Source organism: Dermochelys coriacea, chromosome 1 (assembly GCF_009764565.3).
Source record: "Dermochelys coriacea isolate rDerCor1 chromosome 1, rDerCor1.pri.v4, whole genome shotgun sequence".
NCBI lineage: Eukaryota > Metazoa > Chordata > Testudines > Dermochelyidae > Dermochelys > Dermochelys coriacea.
The window spans coordinates 221,773,122-221,796,791 of record NC_050068.2 but is presented as its reverse complement, the minus strand read 5'-3'; the positions used below and the strand labels follow the sequence as shown (position 1 = coordinate 221,796,791).

Below are 23,670 nucleotides of genomic sequence, written 5' to 3'. Positions count from 1 at the left end.
ATTTTACTATAGAAATCATCTGAGATCCTTGAGTCTCTATTTGGTCTGCCAGGGCAGATGTTTTCCCTTAGATCCTGCTGTCATTTCAGCCCTGTCCACTGAGTTTCATCAAGGGGGAAAGTCATGTTTTTCTTTCCCAAATTCCTGGAAGATTTTTAAGAATCAGACTGCTCTAGGTAACATTTTGAAATGACTAATGTTAAATCCTTCCTTAACAGCTCTCTTTTACCCTTCAGGTTTACAGCAAGCCAAGACCAGTTTAAGGGAGGAATTAAGCATTTCATGATGTCTGGAGGAAGTTTAATATGACACCTATTTTTATTCTTGTTTGCTAGATACTTCTGCCCTAGATGGCACAAGCCTTCTTTCTAGTTCATGGTCCAGGGTTAGTTTGGAGCTTAGTCATGGCGTGAGTAGGAGATGGGGCTGCTGGAGATACAGTGCCTGAGCCATGCATAAAAGCTGAGAGAACATGGGGTGGGGTGGGGTGCTCTACTTATCTGCACTGTCCCACTTCAACTAGCTGGCATGGAAAGGGCTGGTCAGAGCAACACCTTCACTGCTCCCAATCCCCTAAGGGTTTTCTAGTGCCACTCTCATTGACAAACGTCTCAACCAGAGTGCAAGGCCAAAGATTACACCTGCCTACTGTGCAAAGGCTTGAAGGGGAAGGAGATAGTCTATTTGTTCCTTTTTCCCTATTTTGTGCACTACTAAGCAGTGGTCCCAGTCTAAACAAATAAAATCTCCTTGGTTGTAACTAAGAGTATCAGACTCACACTTACTATTGCACTATAGCTCAAGGATTTGCAGCCTCTCTGCTATTGGAGAGGCAGATCAGAAAATAAGCAAAGCAAAGTGTAATATTTTTGTTTATAAAAGAGAATGTGGACTTACCCTAGCAGCACAAACACCCAGGTTTACAAATTCATAGAGATGATTCCATCATCTCTGCTCCTCATGAACTGGCTTTCACTGAATAGTAACTAGGTTCCTGATTGGTACCTAAGGTGAGGTCCTGAGAACCCCTACTGATTACAGTGGAAGATGAAGAAGCAATGGGCTTAAATTGAAGCAAGGGAGGTTTAGGTTGGACATTAGGAAAAACTTCTAACTGTCAGGGTAGTTAAGCAACTGGGATAAATTGTGTAGGGAGGCTGTGGAATCTCTGTAATTGGAAGTTTTTAAGAGCAAGTTAGAAAAACACCTGTCAGGGATGGTCTAGATAATACTTAGTCCTGTTTTGAGGTGCATTAACTGGACAGATGCCTCTCAAGGTCCTTTCCAGTCCTGTGATTCTATGATTCTATCTCTGTTCCAGAGGATCTCTGTGGAAAAAGCAGAACCTGATATAGAATATCATCTTTAACTTTACTGGGGACTTTAAAATGTCTTATTTTGCTGAGGTCAGAAACATAGTCCCAGGAGCTCATCTCTCTCACATACACACTATCCCCAGTAACAATAGTTATTAATAATAGCTACAGTAATTCAAAGCAAAACTGACCAGCTGCAGTATTTGTCACTGTTTAAATCTGCTGGTAAGACCCTTCAAAATTTGTTACATATTACATAGGTTACAGGAAATTATACTGACTATTCTTTTTCCTCCTTGGAAGGAGAAGCTGCCTTTTAATACAGCCTGTGCAAGCTGTGACTACAATATCAATGAATAGGATTGCATGGAATAATTATGACGGCATCAGAGAAACTGGAACTCAAATTAGATTTCACATGGAATGGTGAAGGCTAGCCTGGCAGAAGAACTAGTCTCCTAACTACTTGTTTTTGACCTCTGCTGTTCATTTTATTTAGAGAGTTTAAAATGGATTATTTCTCTCTTTAGGACATACAATTATTCAACATTAGAGGTGTTGTAGATACTGAAACCACCCCAGTGTGAGGAGTGCTGGATTGAGAGGGTGTATGTGTCTGGGTAAGTCATTGGTTTTTAAGGCCACATTCATAGGTACAGTACCACCAGCAAAAGTTTCCACAGCAGAGCTTGGCATATCTGAAAATCTTGGGGGAGCAGCTCAGAATGAGGCTGTGATGGGTTAGAGGTGATAGTCATTGCTCCTAGAATCTCCTGGTTATAATTCCACCACTGAGGTAAAGGGAAGTTGGAGTGATTTTCCTGCTTGCATAGAGTATCCCCTCCCTTCACTCTGCCACATCACAAATTTTGATATGACTGTTCAGTCTAGCAAACAAAAGTATAACAAGATCCAAGGGCTGGAAGTTGAAGCTGGACATGAAATAAGGCATAAATATTTACCAGTGAGATGTAATTAATCATTGAACAAGTTACCAAGGGTTGTGATGAATTCTCCCATCACTGGACAACTTTTAAATGAAGATTAGATGGGTTTTTTAAAGATATGCTGTAGTTTCAAAGCAATTACTTTGAGGAAGTTCTATGGCCTGTGTTATGCAGAAGGTCACGACTAGATGAATTACAGTTATCCCTTCTGGCCTTAGAATCTATTAATCTCTCTTCCCTGTCACCTTGACCTGTAGACACTTCCAGCAAATGCATTTCATATAAACTTGTTCATTTCTTTTGTCAAGTGATGCTGGTCCTTTCCTTGGTTATGAAAAAGATTTTTGTTTGTTTGTTTAAATGGGAAGGGAGGAAGACATAGTTTTCTTAAACTCTTGCCCCTCCTGTCTGCATCACACATACCCAAACACCAAATTGTCATACATTAAGGGGGGAAAGTGTTTGTGGGAGCTTCTTGGAAGTCAAGGATTTGGTTTGCTGAATGAATAGAGAGGAGCTGCCTGAACCCAGCTGGCTTCTCAAATGCCAGCCAAAGAGGAGAAGGGAGGAAAGGGAGGTGCTATGGTATATAAAGTCTGCAAGGGACTTCACTATTGCTATTGAATATGCATAGAAGGTGATCAGATGTGCTGGGCAGCAGCATAAAACCCTAAAATAGATGCCTATAGATTTGGGCAGAGAAGTCTTTGTAGGCCTGATCCAAAACCCACTACAGTCAGTGGAGAAGCATCCATTGACATTAAGAACATCCTACTCTCTTATGAAAAGTAGCCATAGGATGTTTAATGTTGACAAGGGGCCAGAGCCTTAATTTTATGGCTCATTTGAAAGTTGGTAATCTTCAACAGCTTGAACTCCTCAGTATAAGTTTTGTTCATTGGCCTCCAGAGAGGAGGGAATGTAGTTCTGAAACCCTCTCCATGAGTAGGACTTGGAATCCAAAGGATGCCAGTTGGGGTTAGGTTATGGAATTCCAAAAGATGCTGTCATTGGCCTTTCTTTAGTTCCTAGGGAAATTGCGCACACCAAATCACCAAATTCCTACAATGCCCGTCTCTCTCTTGGAGTCTCCCAATCACACTGCGTACACATTGCTACCTTAATAATGTAATGGTGGTCCCAAAATCTCCTTGCCTTATACCCCTGGAAATAAATGGGCCAGATGCTCAACTGGTGTAAATAAGCATCTCTCTACTGAAGTCAATTGAGTTATTCCGTTTTACACCAGTTAAGAATCTGGCCAATGATTCTGCATGGGGTATCAGTCAGGACAGAAGTTAGGCCATCAATTGTTTGACATTGATTATAGGGCCAGATGGAACCCTTATAATCATAGAAATGTAAGGCTGGAAGGGACCTCAGGAGGTTGTCTAGTCATCCTCTTGTGCTGAGGCAGGGCCAAGTAAACCTAGACCATCCCTGACTGGAGTTTGTCCAACCTGTTCTTAAAAATCTCCAATGATGGCGATTCCACAACCTGGTAACCTAATCCAACATTTAACTATCCTTCTAGTTAGAAAGTTTTTCATAATATCTAACCTAAATCTCCTATGTTGCAGATTGAGTCAATCACTTCTTGGCCTAACCCTTGGTGGATGTGGAGAACAGTTGATCCTGTCTTCTTTATAACAGCCTTACATATTTGAAGACTGGTATCAGATCTCCTCAGTCTTTGTTTCTTGAGACTACACACACCCAGTTTTTTAAACTTTTCTAAGCCCCTTTATCAAACCCTGTGGTCAAAGAAATCCATGTTTTCTGTTTGCTTTACAAATTTATTTTGAAAAATGTTGACCACCATCGAGGCTATATCAATATATACCTCAAAGGCAATCAGGTTGAAAAAGTGTTAGAGAAAACTATAATTGAAATGATTGCTTTGAGTTTCACATCTCTTCTGAAGTGTTCTCGTCCATCTTCTTACAGCTATGAAATGCCCTGGCTCTTTGATATATGATCATTGTGCGAACAAGCTGCACAAGCACTGTGAGAACAGCACCAGCATCAGTGTCTGCAAGGACTATCCCACCGAAGGCTGCTTCTGTCCACCCGGACAGGTGACTTTAAATAGTAATTTGTGTTGATGAGGAAGTCTGCATACAATGCGTCGCCGAAGATGGAACACGCCATCAGGTAGCTGTCTAGTTACTTGCTTATCTACAGAGTTTCAGCATGTGTGTTTTGACAAATGAATCTATATCTGATAAGTCTGCCTATTTTTCCCGTCAGACATTTTTTTCATTCTGCTTCTTCATGGCTGGCCAGCTGTCTGTCCCATGCAGCTCCCGCAGTGTGAAATTGGGCTAGGTCAACATAAAATTCACCGAAGCTGGGGCTGTGGAGACCAGGAAATGCATGACAAATTTGTGTGGAACCGAAGCAGGGAAGAAGATTGATGGGAGTGGGGAATGGTATAAAACTGCTATTACTAAGAGATCTATTTCCCCCCAGCAGGCTTTTACCAGCAACCACCAGTTTTAAACATAAACTAGATTCCTGGGGTTCCTTAGCTGTGACTTATCTTACTTCCATGGCAAGGCACTGGGAAGGTTATCCAAGGGTTAGTCTACACTTACAGCATAGGTGCTGGAACTACGCCGCTGAAGAAGAGCTTCTCCTGTTGGAGTAGGTACTGTATCTCCCCAAGAGGCGGTATCTATGTCGATGGGAAAAGCTCTCCCATCAACATAGCACTGTCTAAACCAGAGTTTAGGTCGGTATAACCACGCTGCTCAAAAATCCACACCCCTGAGCAACATATTATACCAACATAACTTGGCAGTGTGGACCAACCCGGAAACGTATCTCAGCAGTTAGCTGGTGCGACACAGAGTAGACTGGTCCAATCATCAGGCTTAATGTCCCCTTCCACTCAAAATGGACAGAAAAAGGAATGTTTTCCTTTATAAATCCATGGGTTCTGTTCCACGGAAAATCCACTCCCCTCACTAAGTGCGGGGTGGGACCTCTAGCAAGCATAGACGGGAGGTATATACTGGTATGGTCTAAAACCCACAGAACTGGAAATCCATAATAACAGATGGCCCAACCAGCAGTTCTTTGTCTGACACATGGAGTGCCTGTCCCTGTATGCTCTCTTCAGGTTCCTTCCCACCACTAGCTGCATAGTGAGCCATTTTGGTACCATCTTCCACATGGTGGCTGAGTGCTGCTCCACCCTGGCTGAGGAGCCTAGTCCATGAAAGAGAAGTGAATGCTTCACTGTTAACATGTGCAGAAATATGCCATGTGCTATGAGGTGGATTGTCCTAGGGCCATACCACATATATAGCAGCTGCTCCCAAGTTCTACCCTTCTCTCCCCCTCCCCAGTGCTCCCTGGCTTACACAGAGACCTATCAAGTTGTTGTTTCCTGTGTGTGCATGCATGCCCGGTTCCACTGTACAGCACTGAGGAATGGAGAAGTTTTGCTCCTTTCCATGCAGGTTCTGAGTGGAGCATATAGCTCTATAGTTATGGGCAAGACTCAAGAAGGACTCAGAGTCCATGTTCAGTTCTGATAATCATGTAAACTTTTAGGTGCCGTATCTGAATCTTATCTAAAAGTCAATCAAACTTCTTAGGTCTGCAGTTCTGTCATGGGAATGTAATGAGGACAGGCTTTTCTTGCAGTGCATGTCTGCTTCTGGTTTGATTTCATTTTGAGATCTGGCTTGGTTCTTATTTTATGGACCATGCTTAGTGTAACAGACACACTCTTTTACATGTTGGAGGGAGAGAGAGAGTGTTTTAGATGGATTTCCTATATTTCAGGCAGAACAGTAGAATTTTTTTATGGATGTGCACTGGTAAAAATATTAGACTAATATTTCAGCAATATTGCATGTTATAGACATTTACAACTGATTAAAACAAAAGGAAGACCAGACCATCTGTGCATGAAACTTCTGGAAGAGCAATTGCTCTGTTTAAATTAAGCACTGTTTACATTAATTGTCATAATGACAAAATATAAAACTATACAGCAAACTCTTGGCTGTTATGAATGATTCAGTAATGATGAAAAATGCACTTTATTTATTAAAATAGGCACTACACAAACTACATTGTCAATGTAATATTCATACTGCTTGCTAGTCCACAGCAGAAATTCTACTGATGTTAGCGTATATTAACAGTTATATATGACCCTGAGGCTGCTTAATGTGGTACGAAAGCCTTGCTTGTAATGAGCGTCTCTTGTATATTAATGTGGTTTATGCATTAGTGCCACCTGCTGGTATTGTGTAAGTATACCGTAAGAATAGGTATAATCCATTCATTCCAGCAATGACCGTTTCTTGTAGATTTGATAGTGACAGATACAAATTTATATTAAAGAATTAATTTAATGTATTAATAGCCACAGGAAGTTTTGAAATTATTAGGCAAGAGGCCAAAAGGCAAGCTCAAAATCAATGGCCAGGATTTTCAGAGGGGGTGCTGGGCATCTGCAGCTTCTATGAATGGCATTAGGAATCCCGGGCGCTCAGTGCCTCTGATCAAGACAAATTATAGCCAGATTTTCAATCTGTGTTTTAAATAGTGAAGCTGGACTTACCTGACCCTTTAATGAACTGGTAGACACCAGATGCTTAACATGGGTGACCTAATGTGGATGGAGCAGAATACATTTTGATTCTGTCTCTGAAGAGAGAAAGCTGCCTGATAAATGTGTTCTCTTGCACTGTGTAACATTACTAGCCTAAACTTTTTTTTTAAGTTCTAGACTGTGCACAGCTCCCACTCATCTCAAGGACTCTAGTGCTGTCACCACAGTATTTCTGTAAGGGATGTATAGGACAGGTGAGGATTAAGGCACAAGCACTATAAACCCATGCCTAGGGCCCTGGCTCCTCAGTCACATATTGTTGTCAGAATCTGTTTTCATTTACAATAAATGTTTCTTTCCCTGTGAAGAAAAACTTGAAGTAACAGGTTTCAGGTAGCAGCCGTGTTAGTCTGTATCGCAAAAAGAAAAGGAGTACTTGTGGCATCTTAGCGACTAACATTTATTAGAGCATAAGCTTCGTGAGCTACAGCTCACTTCTGGGAGAGTGAATAAATAAATAAAATAAATCAAACAAATTTATTTGAGCATAAAGTGAACAGTAGCTCATGAAGCTTATGCTCAAATAAATGTTGTTAGTCTCTAAGATGTCAACAAGTACTCCTTGAATGTAACAGATGCAGTTATGTCTGCCTGTGTCTGCACAGAGCCTGAAACGGTAGCCCTAAAAATTACAAAACTGTCACATGCATCTTAATGGGGTGTTAAACTCCTGAAATCTTCTGCTTTGGGCAGCTCTACCAACACAATGCCCAGCAGTCGGCTCTGGGTATGAAGGGCTCTGTTACTGATACCCCAACCTGGTGCTGCTGCTGCTGTAGTGTCCTCCAGCGACACCACACAGAGAGGGTCCTCTGATCAGTTTATTGGAGGCTGAGTCCTCCCTCCTCTGGGAGAAACTCCAGCCCACCTGAAGGCAGAGTGTAGTAATCCAGGAACAAGGGAGGCCACTGTCTGTCCAGGGAGGAGCGGTGGAAAGTTTCCCTACCAGATCAGCGAACAGCTCTTATATGAGTGGCCTCTGGCACTACTTTTCCAAGGAAGGTTGGGACCATGGCAAAGGGGTGCGGCCATAGAGCAGCGCAAAGCTACAGGAAGTCCATACGTGAGGTGTGTCTAACAACTCAGATTGCTTTAACCCAGGTCTTGGTTATAGAGAGGTTCTTACTGATATGTTGAGGAAAAGCCTGCCATAGCACCAAGGACAAAGTTTTTGTGAAAGCAGATTTGTGATCATTTCATTGTGTCTTGAAATGTTCAAGTGCTTCAGTATTTCACTGTTTGCTGGTGTTGAAAATATACAAGAAATAACATGACATCTTTGTTAGTCCACCTGCAGACAACTCTAATCATGTTCTATTAAATGGTCGGACAATACACATGCAGTGCTTCCACAATCCCTGGAATAATGCTGTTTATTGGCAACTTACCTATGTGAACTTTCCTCCACTGAGACAGATTCCCCAGAGACTGACCACTTACTAGCCTCACTTGCTTTGTTTTATAGGCTGCTAGATCTTTCTATCAGCTTGCTTCAATGTGTTGCTTCTCTTGTCGTAATCCCTCTATTAACCTTCTCATTTAATGCTGTCTAAAAGACCTTTTGACTCATATAATGCTTACATACAGCATCTTCAGGGCTAAGTGGTGGTCAGCCTAGACATCACCCTTCTTCTTGCATTAGTAAGGATCACAGCATGCTTTTATCAAGAAAGTCCCCAAAGGTTTTTTCTGGACAATAGTCTCTCCTCCATGGTACTACTCCATAGGCTCTCATTCAAAGCATGATTTGATTATGCAAATGTATTTTAATTATCCATAAAACATCTTTCCACCACCTGCCTTCTCGTTTGAATATTAAATGTAAACAGTTCTTTTTACCTGTCCATGAACTCAAAGACCAACACGTCTGCTTTCCAACTTTTCCCTCTTTCCAATATAGCCAGCACTGAGGGACAATCACTCACATTACTATCCATTTCTCTATGCATTTATTACCTTTAAGGAATATCTCAAAGGAATTACAGTGTTTGATTTGGTATTAATTTAGCTTCTGCCCAGAATCCAATGCAGTGGGAATTCTAATGTATTATTCTGAAACATTCTCAGCTTAAAATAGGCTTTTGTTTCTTTATTTCTGATATGCTTAAATACTAATAATCTGAAAAAGGCTGCTACTTCTAAATACTTCCAATACCTCATTGTTTCTCTTATTACTCCAGCACATCCAGTCATAGTGTGTATAATGCCACCATTGTGATGTATTATTTACAGTAGCTTGCAGTTGTACTCATGAAGTCTGAACATTATGCATGCATAAAATAATGATAATTTCTCACTGTACTGGTGCATTCTTTGCATCTCTTGCTAAATCTCAGTATAACCTAATTTCTAAATTGTGTAGTTCTCTGGATTCTTACAGTTATCAGAAGAAGCAAAACAGTCCCATATGTCCCTTCTGATTTTCCAAATTAGTTCATTTTCCTTACAGCAGTTTGCATAGCAATGATCAGAAGATTTCCTTTCTCCCTTACAATCTGTTGTTTTTATGCAGCACATGGAAACATGGATTCCTTCCAACAAGCCCTGCAAGATCTGCATGTGTCTTGAGAACAGGATAATAAACTGCACTACCCAACCTTGCCCTACTGCCAAACGTAAACTGTTATTTTATCTAAATATATATATTTTTAAAAATTTCTACTTTGCTTATTTTTATCTAAGTCTGGTTTACAATTGTGTTTTTTTTCCCACTCACTCTAGCTGCAGTTTGTGGTCCCTGTGAAGTTTCCAGACTACGCCAGGATTCTGATCAGTGTTGTCCAAAGTATGAGTGTGGTAGGTTGCAGATAACGGGAAGAGCTATAGTTGATGATGATGATGTCCAGGTCTCAATTTTTTTGTTTACTAGCTACTTTTCAAACTTATGATTGGCATTTTCAGTTAGATCAAGTATTGATTAAGATAATATTTTTCAAAGCACTTGAGGGCCACATTCACCTTTATGTGGGGAAAAACCCACATGAGAACAAAAAACTTCATGAATTTCTACAGTTTCCTTGTTTGGTGTTTGTCTGTGTGTGTACATGGAGGGGGCAGCGGACAATTTGTCTCAATGGCCTTAGAATGGTTATTTCATTTTTTCAATAGTTTTTGTTTATCTAATCTGCACAATCCACATTTATTTGTGAAACACAATATTAGAACTTTAATGCATCTAAAGCCAAACAGGAATTGTTCTCTAAATCATTTCTAAGATTGGATTGTACCCTGCTGAACTGTGCACTAAGGTTCATTCTCTGTTAGCAGAGAAGCAATGAAGTACATGGAAATCTTAAAATGAGGTTTCTTTTTTGATGACTAACTAGCTAAGTACCAACTGATACACTGCCTCATTTTTTTGTCTTAGTATGTGATTTAGTTACCTGTGATCTGCCTGCTGTACCTGCTTGTGAAGATGGTCTTCAGCCTGTATTGACAAACCCTGGAGAATGTAGACCAACTTACACTTGTGGTAAAGTATCTTTTAAACATTAAACAATATTTGAGCAATGGGGTTGAACAAAGCAACAAATGTAAGTGCCTGACTGTCTGGAAAACACCGATTTGGATCCAATAGGACCTGTAACGATCTTGCAAACTGGAAACGTTCTATTACTTTCTCTTTCTGAGAATGCACTATGAACTATAGAACAGAGTAATGTTAAGAGTTGCAGGGACTCTGATCAAGAGCATACTAACTTTACAAATACTTTTTACTACATAATAAATGAGGGAAGGTGTTTTTGAAGGAATAAATACATTGGTCCTGAACTTGCAATAGGATCTGCTAGTTGGGACTTCTACATCACTGTGACTTTTTGAAGTCAATCCCTAGTGGATCTCATTGCCATATAAAAGGCTTGTTTGTAAGAGAAACTACACTTGTGGTTTCTATTATATCTTTCTAAAATGCCCTATGCTCACTGTGGTACTTAATTATTTGATAGCTTGCAAGCAAGAGGAATGCAAGCTAGAGCACGTTCCTTCCTGCCCTCCACATCGAGAGCTGACTGTTAAGAAGACCCTGTGTTGTGATGAATATAAGTGCACATGCAGCTGTACCAATTCTACAGTGAGCTGCCCAGCTGGATATTTATCTACGTCTGTCACCAATGACTGTGGCTGCACAACTACTACCTGCATTCCAGACAAGGTGAGGGGAATGAACTGTCACTCTTACAGAGGAAAATATCTTTCTTGCAAGGTGCTGCTGCTCAAAAGCAATCAGCTCAGTTTTTACATGGTAATGCAAAGTCTCCCAAAGCAATGCCAGACAAGTACATTAAGGCTTTAGTAATAAGACTGTACACAAGTGAAGTGAACAATTGCACATCACTATGCATGTTAAATTGTAATAATGTCTCGCAACATTAACAAAACTAAACCGTTTACAGTAACTCTGTGGTTTTCAGGATGAAAATTCAGCCAATCATGTAGCAGTTTTGAAGTCATTCTGGCAGCATGAATTTCAGAGATCATTCTGAAGTTTTTACTTTGCTTCTGTAATAGCAAAAGCTCATGGGTTATGTCCTGTACAGATGTTCCATTTCAGAATTTCACTCTTTACAAGCTTTCTTTTTGTTGCTATTCAAATATGCATGACAATCTACTTGTCATATTAAATTGAAATACTTGTGAATACATTAGATCTAAATGCTCATTAGAGCAGCTGCATTTTGACTGTGCCTGATGCTTCTGGTCACTGATTTCACTATAGCTCTTCACATGAACTATTATCACTTAGACATTTGGGGCCAAATTCATCCCTGAAGTAATGCCATTGACTCTAATAGAGTTACACCACAGGAGAATTTGTCCCTAACTGTTTTTCCTTTGTATAGACTATTATACTACATTAAGATCTGGAGATAGTATGGCTTAATGGATAGAGCACTAGTTGAGATACAGGAGACCTGGGTTTTATTCACAGCTTTGCCACAGGCCTACTGGGTGACCTTGGTCACAACACTTCACTGATCTGTGCCTCAGTTTCCCCATCTGTGAAAAGGGGATAATGATACTATGACCTCCTTTGTAAAGTGCTTTGAGATCTACTGATGAAAAGTGCAATATCAGAACTAGGTTTTATTATTTTATTATCTCTGAATATTGGACCAAACTCTTCTTTCAGTTATACTGAGTCAAACCCTGGCTAACTCCACTGAATTCAGTTAGGCAGTCTCTGGCCCATTGGATTTCAGCAACTCTTTTATTTCTGTAATAAACTAGCCACAACTTTTCAAGACTTGAGGCATTTCCACTGGATCCAATACATCCTGTAAGAGTTATGGTAGATCTGGTAAATCCCAGAAGAGACGGGCAGACAGAAAGTCATCCTTTCAGAGTGAATGGCATGTGCCCTTCCTTACGTGTATTCATTGATGCATTCATTGCACTGACAGGTTTGTGTGCATCACAATGTTGTCTACCCCATTGGGAAATCCTGGGAAGAAGGCTGTACAGATTGCACCTGCACTGACATGGAAGATGCTGTCACAGGACTTCATATTGCAGAATGTCTTGAGAAAGAGTGCAATACGATCTGCCCTCAGGTGAGTAGCACTTAAAGGAAGGCATCAGAACAGGACTATGGGGGATAGCATGGCTGCAGAGGATCCGAGCAAGGGGGAAGCCAAACCCAAACTCTCACAATAAGTATTTACTCTTTAGAAATGTCTCCGAGAAGGAGCAGTTATAACTGCAGTTCAAACGGCCCTTATCTCAAGACTGGTTCAGAGTCCCACACTTAGTCCATAAGGTCTCTGGGCCCAGTCAGGCTAGTTCTCTGCACCAGTGAGAGAGACACCACTGTCCATAGCAGCCTGCATGTTTCTAGTACCCTCTCTCCTGCTCAGCTTCCTGTTGCTGTTTAAATAGCCAACCTATTTATCTGCTTATCCACATGCTCCACTCAGCTTCCTTCAACAATGGCAGCAAAGCTAGAATGAGTACACTTTGACACTTTGCACAGAGTATGTGAGGTGAAGCTAACCTTGGCTGTGTGGGACTGGAAAACACACTTCCTAGTGCGCTCTCAAACCATGGCTCTTCACATTGTTTTGCTCCCCTTCACACCACACAGCAGGACAAATTGGGGCTATATGTTTTTCCTCAGTAGTTCCGTAAAACGAAGTAGTTAGCGCTCTGCAAACCAATGCACACTAAAGCCAAGCAGCAGAAGTGTTCTATAATCTGAAACCTGTTTCTTGATCAACATTTTTAACCAATTTTTATGCTGGCTTCAGCTATCCACTTTAAAAGACTGAATACTAGTTCCAGTTGGAAGACAAGGAAGCCAGAATGACTTTCTTTTTGCAGTTTACTAGTAGCAAGTGGTAACTGGGTTAGTTAAGAGACAATACAGCAGTGAAATGCCTTAAGATTCAACTTTGGATGAAGTCTTCTTGCCAGGAGAACCCATGAATGGATCATGTCACCCATGGATCTCTGCAAATCAGTTACACCAGTGAAGCTCTTTGTGGGTTGAAGGGAAGTACTTATTTGCTTAGTTCTGTGTTTTAAATGTTGCTAATCAGGTGCACATTACAGTAACTCAGAAGTTTATTCAAACAATTGACTGAACAGCATGTTTTCCTTAATTAGTTGCACGCACTTGTTGCTGAGTAACATGCCCAGTTTCTCTGTGGGGACTATATGGAAGTGAATGCCAGAGGAAGGAAAAAAGAACAGGAGGACTTGTGGCACCTTAGAGACTAACAAATTTATTTGAGCATAAGCTTTCGTGAGCTACAGCCCACTTTGCAGCCTCTTTCCTGCTATCTTTCCCTCCCCTTGCAACACCAGTGAAGGGCTTCCCACAAACCAGCTTTGTTAATAACAAGCACATTGATTAACATGCAGTGATGGTCAGAAAAGTGGCCAGGTCATCACAGTGATATCTACTCTTGCTCAATGGTTCTCCCACATCAGATCTGCTCAGTTACATTCAAAATATGGTTATTAGTCACCCACACTACAAGTACAGCTTAGGATCTGAAAATCCAGCAGCATTCTTTTTACCCTTTGAATCAAAACCAGTCATACTGTGTCTGGAAATTCAAATGTTTGAACAAAGTTAACTTGGCCACATTGTGCACATGTGCAGTAAAATTGTCCTGGCTATTATTGGTGGGGTTTTTTTGCATTGATTTGTCTATCTTAATGCCAACAGGACTGCATGTGCATTGGGAATGAGTTAATATTGCTGTAGGTTCATTGCATTTCCTGACTAGTGTGTTTAAATTCTCATTTGAGCTTACAGTAGCATAGGTTTTTGAACATTTGCATGTATTGCATGCTTGGTTATGAAGACTTCAGTTATTCAAAATTCTGTGGCCTAAAAAGCAGCCCCGTCTTCTGAAGTCTATTCATTTAATTACAGCTGGGATTTTAGCCAAAAGGAAGTAGGTGCCCAACTCCCACTGAATTTCAACGGAACTTTGGTGCTTAACACTTTTAGACTCCTTTGAAAATCTCAGCTGATGTGCTGATCCAAATGTAGTGTCCCCCAGTACGTTCAGAAAGTCAAGGTTGGATGGCATGTATGTCTACGTGGAAGTCGTATTAATGTGATAAATCACCGTTATCTTTCACTACCTCAACTGCACTCTGGCCATTCATCCACCTCAGAACTTGGGCAGATTTCAAATAGATGCCATTTTAAAAATACACTGCCACAAAAATATTTCTTTCTTTCCTTAAGTCTGGATTTTCCCCCAAAATTACATTGGTCCAAGCCTCAGGATGGGCTCCAGTGTCTCAAAGACCATCAAGAGTAGAAGCAAGAGTGTTACGCCACTGCAGGGATGTCCCCTCTTTCCTGCTTGCATAGGGCATTTGTTTCTAGCCTTAGTAGGTTCCGAAATATCAGACCTTAAAATATCAGACTGGCTTTTGGCTCACAGCCATAATGTTGTCAATAAACTGTTACTCTGATAAATCAATATTAACGCACAGCTGCAGGTTCTGTGCAAATCAACCCTAAGTATGAACATTGTAATCACTAAAAAGGTTTAGCATTATCACAGGGGGCTCCGTGGCAGCTTTCTTTGGGAATCTGCCATTTCTTATGGTGTTTTAGTAAATTATCTGATGTGGCAGGACCTGTGCTATTGCTGTCAGAACCTTCACAGTGGAGAACTCTACTTCTTCTAAACTTATTACTGATTTGCATTGCCCTAGCCAAAATAATTTCCCACTTTGCCCTGGCCACAAAGCTCTTTTAGGTCAGATGCAATCTCGGAGGAAGTCGTGTTAACATTAGGAAGCTTCTTAAACAGGGGATTGTTTTTATGCTTTCTTGGTAAAGAAAAGCATGTTCAGGTACCACTCCCTCTTATCTATATCTCATAGATTAAGGCCAGAAGGAACCATTGCGATCATCTGGTCTATCCTCCTGTATAACACAGGCCATAGGGACTCCCCAAATTAATTTCTGTTTGAACTAGAGCATATTTTTTAGTAAAACATCCAATCTTGATTTTTTTAAATGTCCACTGATGGAGAATCCACCACAACCCTCAGTAAGATGTTCCAATGTTTAATTACTCTCACTGGTAAAAATTTGTGTCTTATTTCTAGTCTGGATTTGTCTAACTTTTATCTTCCAGCCCTTGGATCTTGTTATACCTGCTAGATTGAAGGAGCCCTCTATTATCAAAGTTCTGTCCCCCATGTAGATACTTATAGACTGTGACTAAGTTACCCCTGAACCTTTTCTCTGTTAAGATAAACTGTTCAGACCTCCTGTGCATCTCCATCACTGTCCATAAATAAGGTTGGCATCAAGACTGACAATGAGCTAGCCCTCATCTTCCATAGATTCTGTCTGTAAATGTACACATTACCAGCTTCTTAACTCAGGTCAGATATACCACTGCCTCTATTCCACCTCTTTTGAAATCCTTATTCATTTTTTCGTCTCCTTTCTCTGTGGTTCCTAGCCCCAGGTCTCCAGAATGGGCAGAGTTCAGCTGGCTACCTTCTTAGATGACAAGTGCATCTGCAATGAGACAATTTCTAAGTGTGTTTCTGCACCCTGGATCCCTACCAGAGGGAGCAATGGTGGAAGCTCTCATATAGAGGGGGCTCAGATGCTCTTACGGCTGTGCTGTCTAATCCTGCTGAGGATAAGATTGGATGACATGGTGTAATACCTCCTTCCCCCTCATATACTGTCCATGCTACAGCTTCTACCACTAGAAGGAGGGGAAAGCTTGCAAATTTCCCCTAATATAAACACAACCAGAAAAAAAGATGTCCAAGCACATCATCCTCCCATCTCAAAATAATTCTGGTGGGTCCCCATTCATAGAATCACAGAAATGTGGGACTGGAAGAGAACTCGATAGGTCATCTAGTCCAGACCCCTGCACTGAGGTAATACACTAAGTATTATCTAGACCATACCTCACGGGGCTTGTCTAACCTGTTTTTGGAGACCTCCAGTGACAGAGATTCCACAACTTCCCCAGGTAATTTGTTTGTGCTTAACAACCCATACAGTTAGGACATTTTTCTTAACATCAAACCCCCTTGCTGCAATATAAGCCCATTACTTCTTGACCCGTCCTCAATGGTTAGAGAACAATTTGTCACCCTCCTCTTTATAACAACCTTTTACATACTTGAAGACAGTTATCATGTGCCCTTCAGTCTTTTTTTCCAGACTACACAAACCCAGTTTTGTCAATTGTCCTTTGTGGCTCACCTTTTTTTAGATCTTTTATCATTTTTGTTACTCTCTTTGGACTTTCTCTTATTTGTCCATGTCTTTCCCAAAGTGGTGCCCAGAATTGGACACAGTACTCCAGTTGAGGCCTTTTCAGTGCTGAGTAGAGTGAAAGAATTACTTCTTCTTTGAGTGATGGTCCCTATATATATTGTATAAGTTGGTGCGCATGCACCTGAGTCTAGAAGGCAGAGTAGCAGCCGTGTTAGTCTGTATTTGCAAAAAGAAAAGGACGACTTGTGGCACCTTAGAGACTAACAAATTTATTTGAGCATAAGCTTTCATGAGCTACAGCTCACTTCATCGGATGCATTCAGTGGAAAATACAGTGGGGAGATTTATATACATAGAGAACATGAAACAATGATTGTTACCATATACACTGTAATGAGAGTGACCACTTAAGGTGAGCTATTACTAGCAGGAGAGCGGGGGCGGGGGGGAGTCTTTTGTAGTGATAATCAAGGTGGGCCATTTCCAGCAGTTGACAAGAACGTCTGAGGAACAGTGGGGGGTGGGGGGAAATAAACGTGGGGAAATAGTTTTACTTTGTGTAATGACCCATCCACTCCCAGTCTTTATTCAAGCCTAAGTTAATTGTATACAGTTTGCAAATTAATTCCAATTCAGCAGTCTCTCACTGGAGTCTGTTTTTGAAGTTTTTTGTTGAAGAATTGCAACTTTTAGGTGTGTAATCGAGTGATCAAAGATATTGAAGTGTTCTCCAACTGGTTTTTGAATGTTATAATTCTTGATGTCTGATTTGTGTCCATTTATTCTTTTACATAGAGACTGTCCAGTTTGACCAATGTACATGGCAGAGGGGCATTGCTGGCACATGATGGCATATATCCCATTGGTAGATGCGCAGGTGAATGAGCCTCTGATAGTGTGGCTGATGTGATTAGGCCCTATGATGGTGTCCCCTGAATAGATATGTGAACAGACTTGGCAACGAGCTTTGTTGCAAGGATAGGTTCCTGGGTTAGTGGTTCTGTTGTGTGGTGTGTGGTTGCTGGTGAGTATTTGCTTCAGATTGGGGGGCTGTCTGTAAGCAAGGACTGGCCTGTCTCCCAAGATCTGTGAGAGTGATGGGTCGTCCTTCAGATTAGGTTGTAGATCCTTGATGATGCGTTGGAGAGATTTTAGTTGGGGGCTGAAGGTGATGGCTAGTAGCGTTCTGTTCTTTTCTTTGTTGGGCCTGTCCTATAGTAGGTGACTTCTGGATACTCTTCTGGCTCTGTCAATCTGTTTCTTCACTTCAGCAGGTGGGTATTGTAGTTGTAGGAATGCATGATAGAGATCTCGTAGGTGTTTGTCTCTGTCTGAGGGGTTGGAGCAAATGCGGTTATATCGTAGAGCTTGGCTGTAGACAATGGATCGTGTGGTGTGGTCTGGATGAAAGCTGGAGGCATGTAGATAGGAATAGCAGTCAACAGGTTTCCGATATAGGGTGGTGTTTATGTGACCATTGCTTATTAGCACCGTAGTGTCCAGGAAGTGGATCTCTTGTGTGGACTAGTCCAGGCTGAGGTTGATGGTGGGATGGAAATTGTTGAAATCATGGTGGAATTCCTCAAGGGCTTCTTTTCCATGGGTCCAAGTGATGAAGATGTTATCAATGTAGCACAAGTAGAGTAGGGGCATTAGGGGACGAGAGCTGAGGAAGCGTTGTTCTAAGTCAGCCATAAAAATGTTGGCATGCTGTGGGGCCATGCGGGTACCCATAGCAGTGCCGCTGATGTGAAGGTATACATTGTCCCCAAATGTGAAATAGTTTTGGGTGAGTACAAAGTCACAAAGTTCAGCCTAGAAGGTTTTCCTAATCGTGTCCATTGACCCACACGCACGTCGTGTATCCTCTCATGCTCACAGCCGAGGGAATAATAGTTCGTGTGAGTTGATGCCTCTCCAGTTCCCTCTTATGGCTGCATGGCCTGAGTCAGAACTGCTGTTCCTTCGGGCTTTTATTTCTTGCTAAGAGACTGACTTCTGTCCATTTGTATATAGTCGTTCATAGTTGTTTAGAGTGTAAATAGTAGTTGTAGGATTAGTAATAGGTTAGTAATGATAATCATCCTCATTTGGGAAATGTTTACACCCCTTGGGGACTATGCCACACATTCTGGGATTTAAAAAACTCTCTCCTGCCTGTGCTCATTCTCAGTGAGTGACGAATAGCAGAGATGTCTTTATTGCTTCGATGAGGCTCATATCGCAGCTTATTGCTCCATCTGCAAGTCCTTCCCACCCAGACCCAGGAAGCTCTGGAGCTCCACCTACATAAATTCCTCATGGAAGAAACAATGAGACCATGTGCTCATTCCGATCTGAGACTGTCAGAATTGCCAGTACAGCAATCTCACTAGTAGGGAGCACTACCTCCGACCTCTTCCCGTGTACCGGATCTGGCAGTACCAGTGGTGAAGGACAAGCCTAGACGTGAGATCAAGAAGCGCACTCATGGACACAAGAGCAGGTTCCCACAATGGACTGCCACTATGTGCAGCGTTTCCTCCCCAAGCCGTGCCAGGGTGGGTGGGATGTCGCATGTGGAGATGACTGCACCAGTGCCCAAACTTCCCTGGATGGAGGGAAAAGCTCGGTGCAAACGCGATCCAACAGTACCAGCAGCCACCCTGGTTGCTGCCTGTTCAGAGTGCTCACCAGTGCATGCACTGCCTGTCCTGCCTCCACTTCCGTGCTGCTTGGACATGCCAGCTCCACAAACACCACCTGAATCCTCTGGTATTTCCATGGCCACTCAGAGCACCTTCTCCTGGCAGCGGAGCTCATTCTCTCCCATGTTCTATTGCTCTCCAACAACATCGCCGGGGTTGTGTACATAAACAAGCAAAGCAGCGCCAGGGCTCCCACCCTCTGCTCCACGTCCAACCACCTTTGCAACTGGTGCATCAAACACCATGTAACGCTGCAAGACACGTACCTCCCAAGCACCCAAAATGCCCTAGCAGACATGCTCAGCAGGACTCTCTTCCTCAACTTTTTGAAGAGAGGAACATTTTGGCAGATGACCAAACAAGGAGCAATGGTCTCAAGTTGCAGTGGGGGAGGTCTAGGTTGGATATTAGGAAATACTGTTTCACTAGAGGGGGGGAGTGAAGCACTGGAATGAGTTACATAGGGAGGTGGTGGAATCTCCATCCTTAAAGGTTTTTAAGGCCCAGGTTGACAAAGCCCAAGCTGGGATGATTTATTTGGGGTTGGTCCTGCTTTGAGCAGGGGTTGGACTAGATGACCTCCTGAGGTCTCTTCCAACCCTAATCTTCTATGATTCTAATAACTTCCCACCAGTGCTCAAGCCCACACCGCATGAGACATCAATCTCGTCCTGTCTGCCCTCACAAAGCCACCCTCTGAGCTGCTGGCAATGTGCTCCCTTTTCCACCTCTCCATGAAGGTGATATTCTTGGTAGTCTTGCCTTAGCTAGATGGGTCAGTGAACTGGTGGCCATGATGGCAGACTACCCTTACACTTTCTCCCACAAGGATAAAGTTTGCTTAGGACTTCACCCTAAATTCCTCCTAAAGGTAATGTTGGAGTTCCACCTTAATCAGTGCATCCACCTACCTGTTTTCCACCCCAAACCACACGCCTCCCACATGGACAGGGCTCTGCACTCCCTGACGGCCACTGTGCACTGGCATTCTACCTCCACTGGACTCATTCCTTTTTCACATCGCTGAAACTATTTGTGGCCATCACTGACCAATCCAAGGGCCAAGCCCTCTCCTCCCAATGAATCTCCAAATGGGTCTCTGGTTGCATCCACAAATGCTGCACACAATCCCACGTAGCACTGCCTGATGGAGTCACAGCGCACTCTATGCAAGCACAAGCGACTACATCAGCCTGACTCTGACATCTTCATGACAAGACATCTGTTGTGCAACAACCTGGAGCTCCATCCACACGTTCACAACCCACTACGTCATTTAGCAAGCAGCATCTTCAGATGCTGCTGTGGGCGAAGCCATACTGCAGACTTCACTTCCTATCGCATCATCGCACCCACGTCTGCACTGACCACTGCTCACTTATCACCCATGTCTGGAATGCATACAGGGATCATCGCTCGAAGAAGGAGAGGTTATTTACCTGTTACTGGAGGTTCTTTGAGATGTATGATCCCTATTTCTATTCCAGTCCCCACCCTCCACACCCTCTGCTGCAGACTGGACTACTCAGCGCAAGCGGGACACTGGAGAGGCTCGATGCACATGCGGGTCAATGGACACTTCTAGGAAAACCTTCCAGACTCACACGCATGCACACCCACATATGGAATACAAATAGGGACCACACATCTTGAAGAACCTCCAGTTACAAGTAATTAACCTCCTCCTCTTGTGTCTTGCTTACAACACTTCTGCAGATCACATCCCAGAATGATGTTAGCTGTTTTGCAACAGTATTACGTTGTTGATTCATATTTAGTTTGTGATCCACTATAACCCCCAGATCCTTCATGGTAAGATCAAGTTTGAAGCTGACTTTGTTTTAAAAAATCTCCATTTATTTTGTGTGATATGTTTCTACACTTTTCATTAAAATGCACCTATTTCAAAGTGTTTGTACAGATGTAAAAATTAACAATGAAATAAAATCCAACCTCAAAAGCTTTCCATTCAGATCAACTCCAACTTGCAAAATATAAATGGATTTGCTTTGACGTATGTCGCGGCCCTCGTTTCTCTTTTCTCCCCATCTCATTCTTTCTAGTGGCAAGGAGTTTCTGGGAGAGAAAATGGGTAATTGCTGTAATTGCTGAACCTGCCACTAGGAGGAGTAGTGTCTGCACCTTACTGTTCTGAAGGTTTTTCAACATGATTTCTGTATGAGTACATCAAAATAGCTCTCTGGAGCATAATAATAATAATACAGTGGGTTACAATTTCAAAGGACTATACAAACACTAATTAATGTGAAGAGAACACCTGCTTTCATTTTTGCTTCCTGTCAGCATCCTTAAAATCAGGAACCTGGGTAAATGATATAAACATATTCAGTTTAAGGGTGATGTGATTATGAAAAGCATTTCATACATAACTTTCAGTGATACACGTCTTAATCAGACCCATTTGGCTAAGTGTGTGTAAATCGATTATGAAAGATTTTCAGGCCTCTTGAGAACCGTGTTAAATTATAACACAAGAGCATTTGGAGCATTCATGCCGAGGCATGGTAAATGATGATTGTAATGGATGCTGACCATGAAATCTATTACTTTAATCTCCAGTATTTCAAACTGACATTTTTCTTTGAAGTAGCAAAGTTTTTCTTCTCCCATATGTTAAGCATGACTGTAAAAGGCTAACATTATATGCATGAAAGATCAAAGAAAATATATTTTAAAGGAAGCCGGTAGTTTGAGTGTTGACTGTGAAATGATCATATTTAGTAACCATATAAATGACTCGGAAGATTGTTATGAATGCTTTGTTTTTATTGCATTAGCTCATTGCAGAACAAGGAACAATAAATCATAATGCTTTGAAGACTCGTAAACTGGGGAGCAGATGCTCAGCTGGTGTAAATCAGTGTTGCTCAATCAATAGAACTGTGCTGATTTACACCAACTGAGGAGCTGGCCCTGAATATTTCAGCTTCATGCAAATAAATCCTATTGGATCTATCCCAGTCTCTCTCAATCTCTGATTATATCCCTTTAATCTGTTTCAGTCTGTAAAATATCCATCCCCATGGTATTTAAGTGCCAAATATTCATGGATTTTTAAGAAAAGTTCCTATTTTGAGGGACGATCTCCACGCTCTTTCTTTTCCACCCTATTGTTAAAGGGGGAACTGAAAGAGTCTCTATTCTGTTTGCAAAGACTCAGCATCCTCCTGAGGATGAAGTGTGGAGCAGCTCTCAGACCTCGCAGAAAGTTAGAATTAAAGAGAATATGTGGAAATATGCCAAGTCACAGAATATGTGGATCCCTTTAATAACCTTAAATAGTCAATGAATCAAAATGTAAAATCCTCTGTCACTTCTGAAGGGCATGGAATTAACTCAAGTTCCTCCTATGTTTATTGCAAACCTAACTCCAATTCAACAGAGTGTGAATATTCTCTATCCTGTGATTTTATCCATATGCTGTCACCTTCCCTGGTTGAGACCAACTCTGTCTCAGACTTTGTGCAGGGGGAGAGAGTAGGTGTAACTAAACTCTTGTAAGTTTCCCCACAGCTGCTGCTTATTATTACTCCCAAGTCATCCATGTGCACCTGCTCAAGTGTGAAGGATGATTTGTGTTCGTTATTCCTTACCTCCCAGGGCAATAGGATTTTTCAAATCCATAGACAGTGATCTTCATATCAACGTGACAGACGCTTGGAAATTTACTACAGGCTCATTCTGAGTTTTGAATCTCTATTTGAAATGTGAACTCCAAATGTATAAAAGACCAGAGTGGAGGGGGGAAAAAAGAAATAAAAACAGAAGATCAGTCCTTGAAAACAGGGAAACTAGCAGAATGTTGAATTAGTGCAGTAAGTAGAAACTAGAACAAAAAGTGTCAAACAATGTTGCATCTCTGAATCACGAGTGGTCCCAGAACTATGGAGGATAGAGATGGTAAAGATTTTCTAGTCTGTCTAATCCAATCTATCCAGAAATTTATGTGGCACTCATCATCATAGTATCTAAGAATCTACTAGAGGTCTGTCTACACTGCATTTTCAAACCCACTTAGTAAGTCAGAGCCCGGGTCTACAGACTTGGGTTCACATTATGGCACTAAAAATACCTGTGTAGACATTTGAGCTTGTGCTGGAGCTCAGGCTCTGAAGCCAGGGAGGGGACAGTGTAGACGTACCCTTGATCATTTTGTCCATATACTGCCCAATGAAGAGTTGTTCCCAGCAATATATGTTCTAGTTCTTTATCCAGTTGAGTTTCAGATCCCCAAACAGGCTTCCATCACTTCTTTGAGGAGGTTATTGAGCTGCCTAAAAAGAGCTTATTTTTCTAGATAGTTGTCATATATTTTCCTTTACTAAAAATTAATTTGCACCCA

The 23,670-nt window shown here is 41.8% G+C and overlaps 1 protein-coding gene across 1 annotated transcript in view; it reads left to right on the top strand.

Moving 5' to 3' along the window:
• VWF (von Willebrand factor) overlaps window positions 1–23,670 on the top strand; it is a 224,737-nt gene that overhangs the window by 164,370 nt on the left and 36,697 nt on the right. The window contains 7 exon segments of the mRNA XM_043514792.1: window positions 4,211–4,359; window positions 4,361–4,417; window positions 9,409–9,511; window positions 9,618–9,692; window positions 10,264–10,368; window positions 10,844–11,049; window positions 12,299–12,448. Coding sequence (XP_043370727.1) covers window positions 4,211–4,359; window positions 4,361–4,417; window positions 9,409–9,511; window positions 9,618–9,692; window positions 10,264–10,368; window positions 10,844–11,049; window positions 12,299–12,448 — 845 coding nt within the window.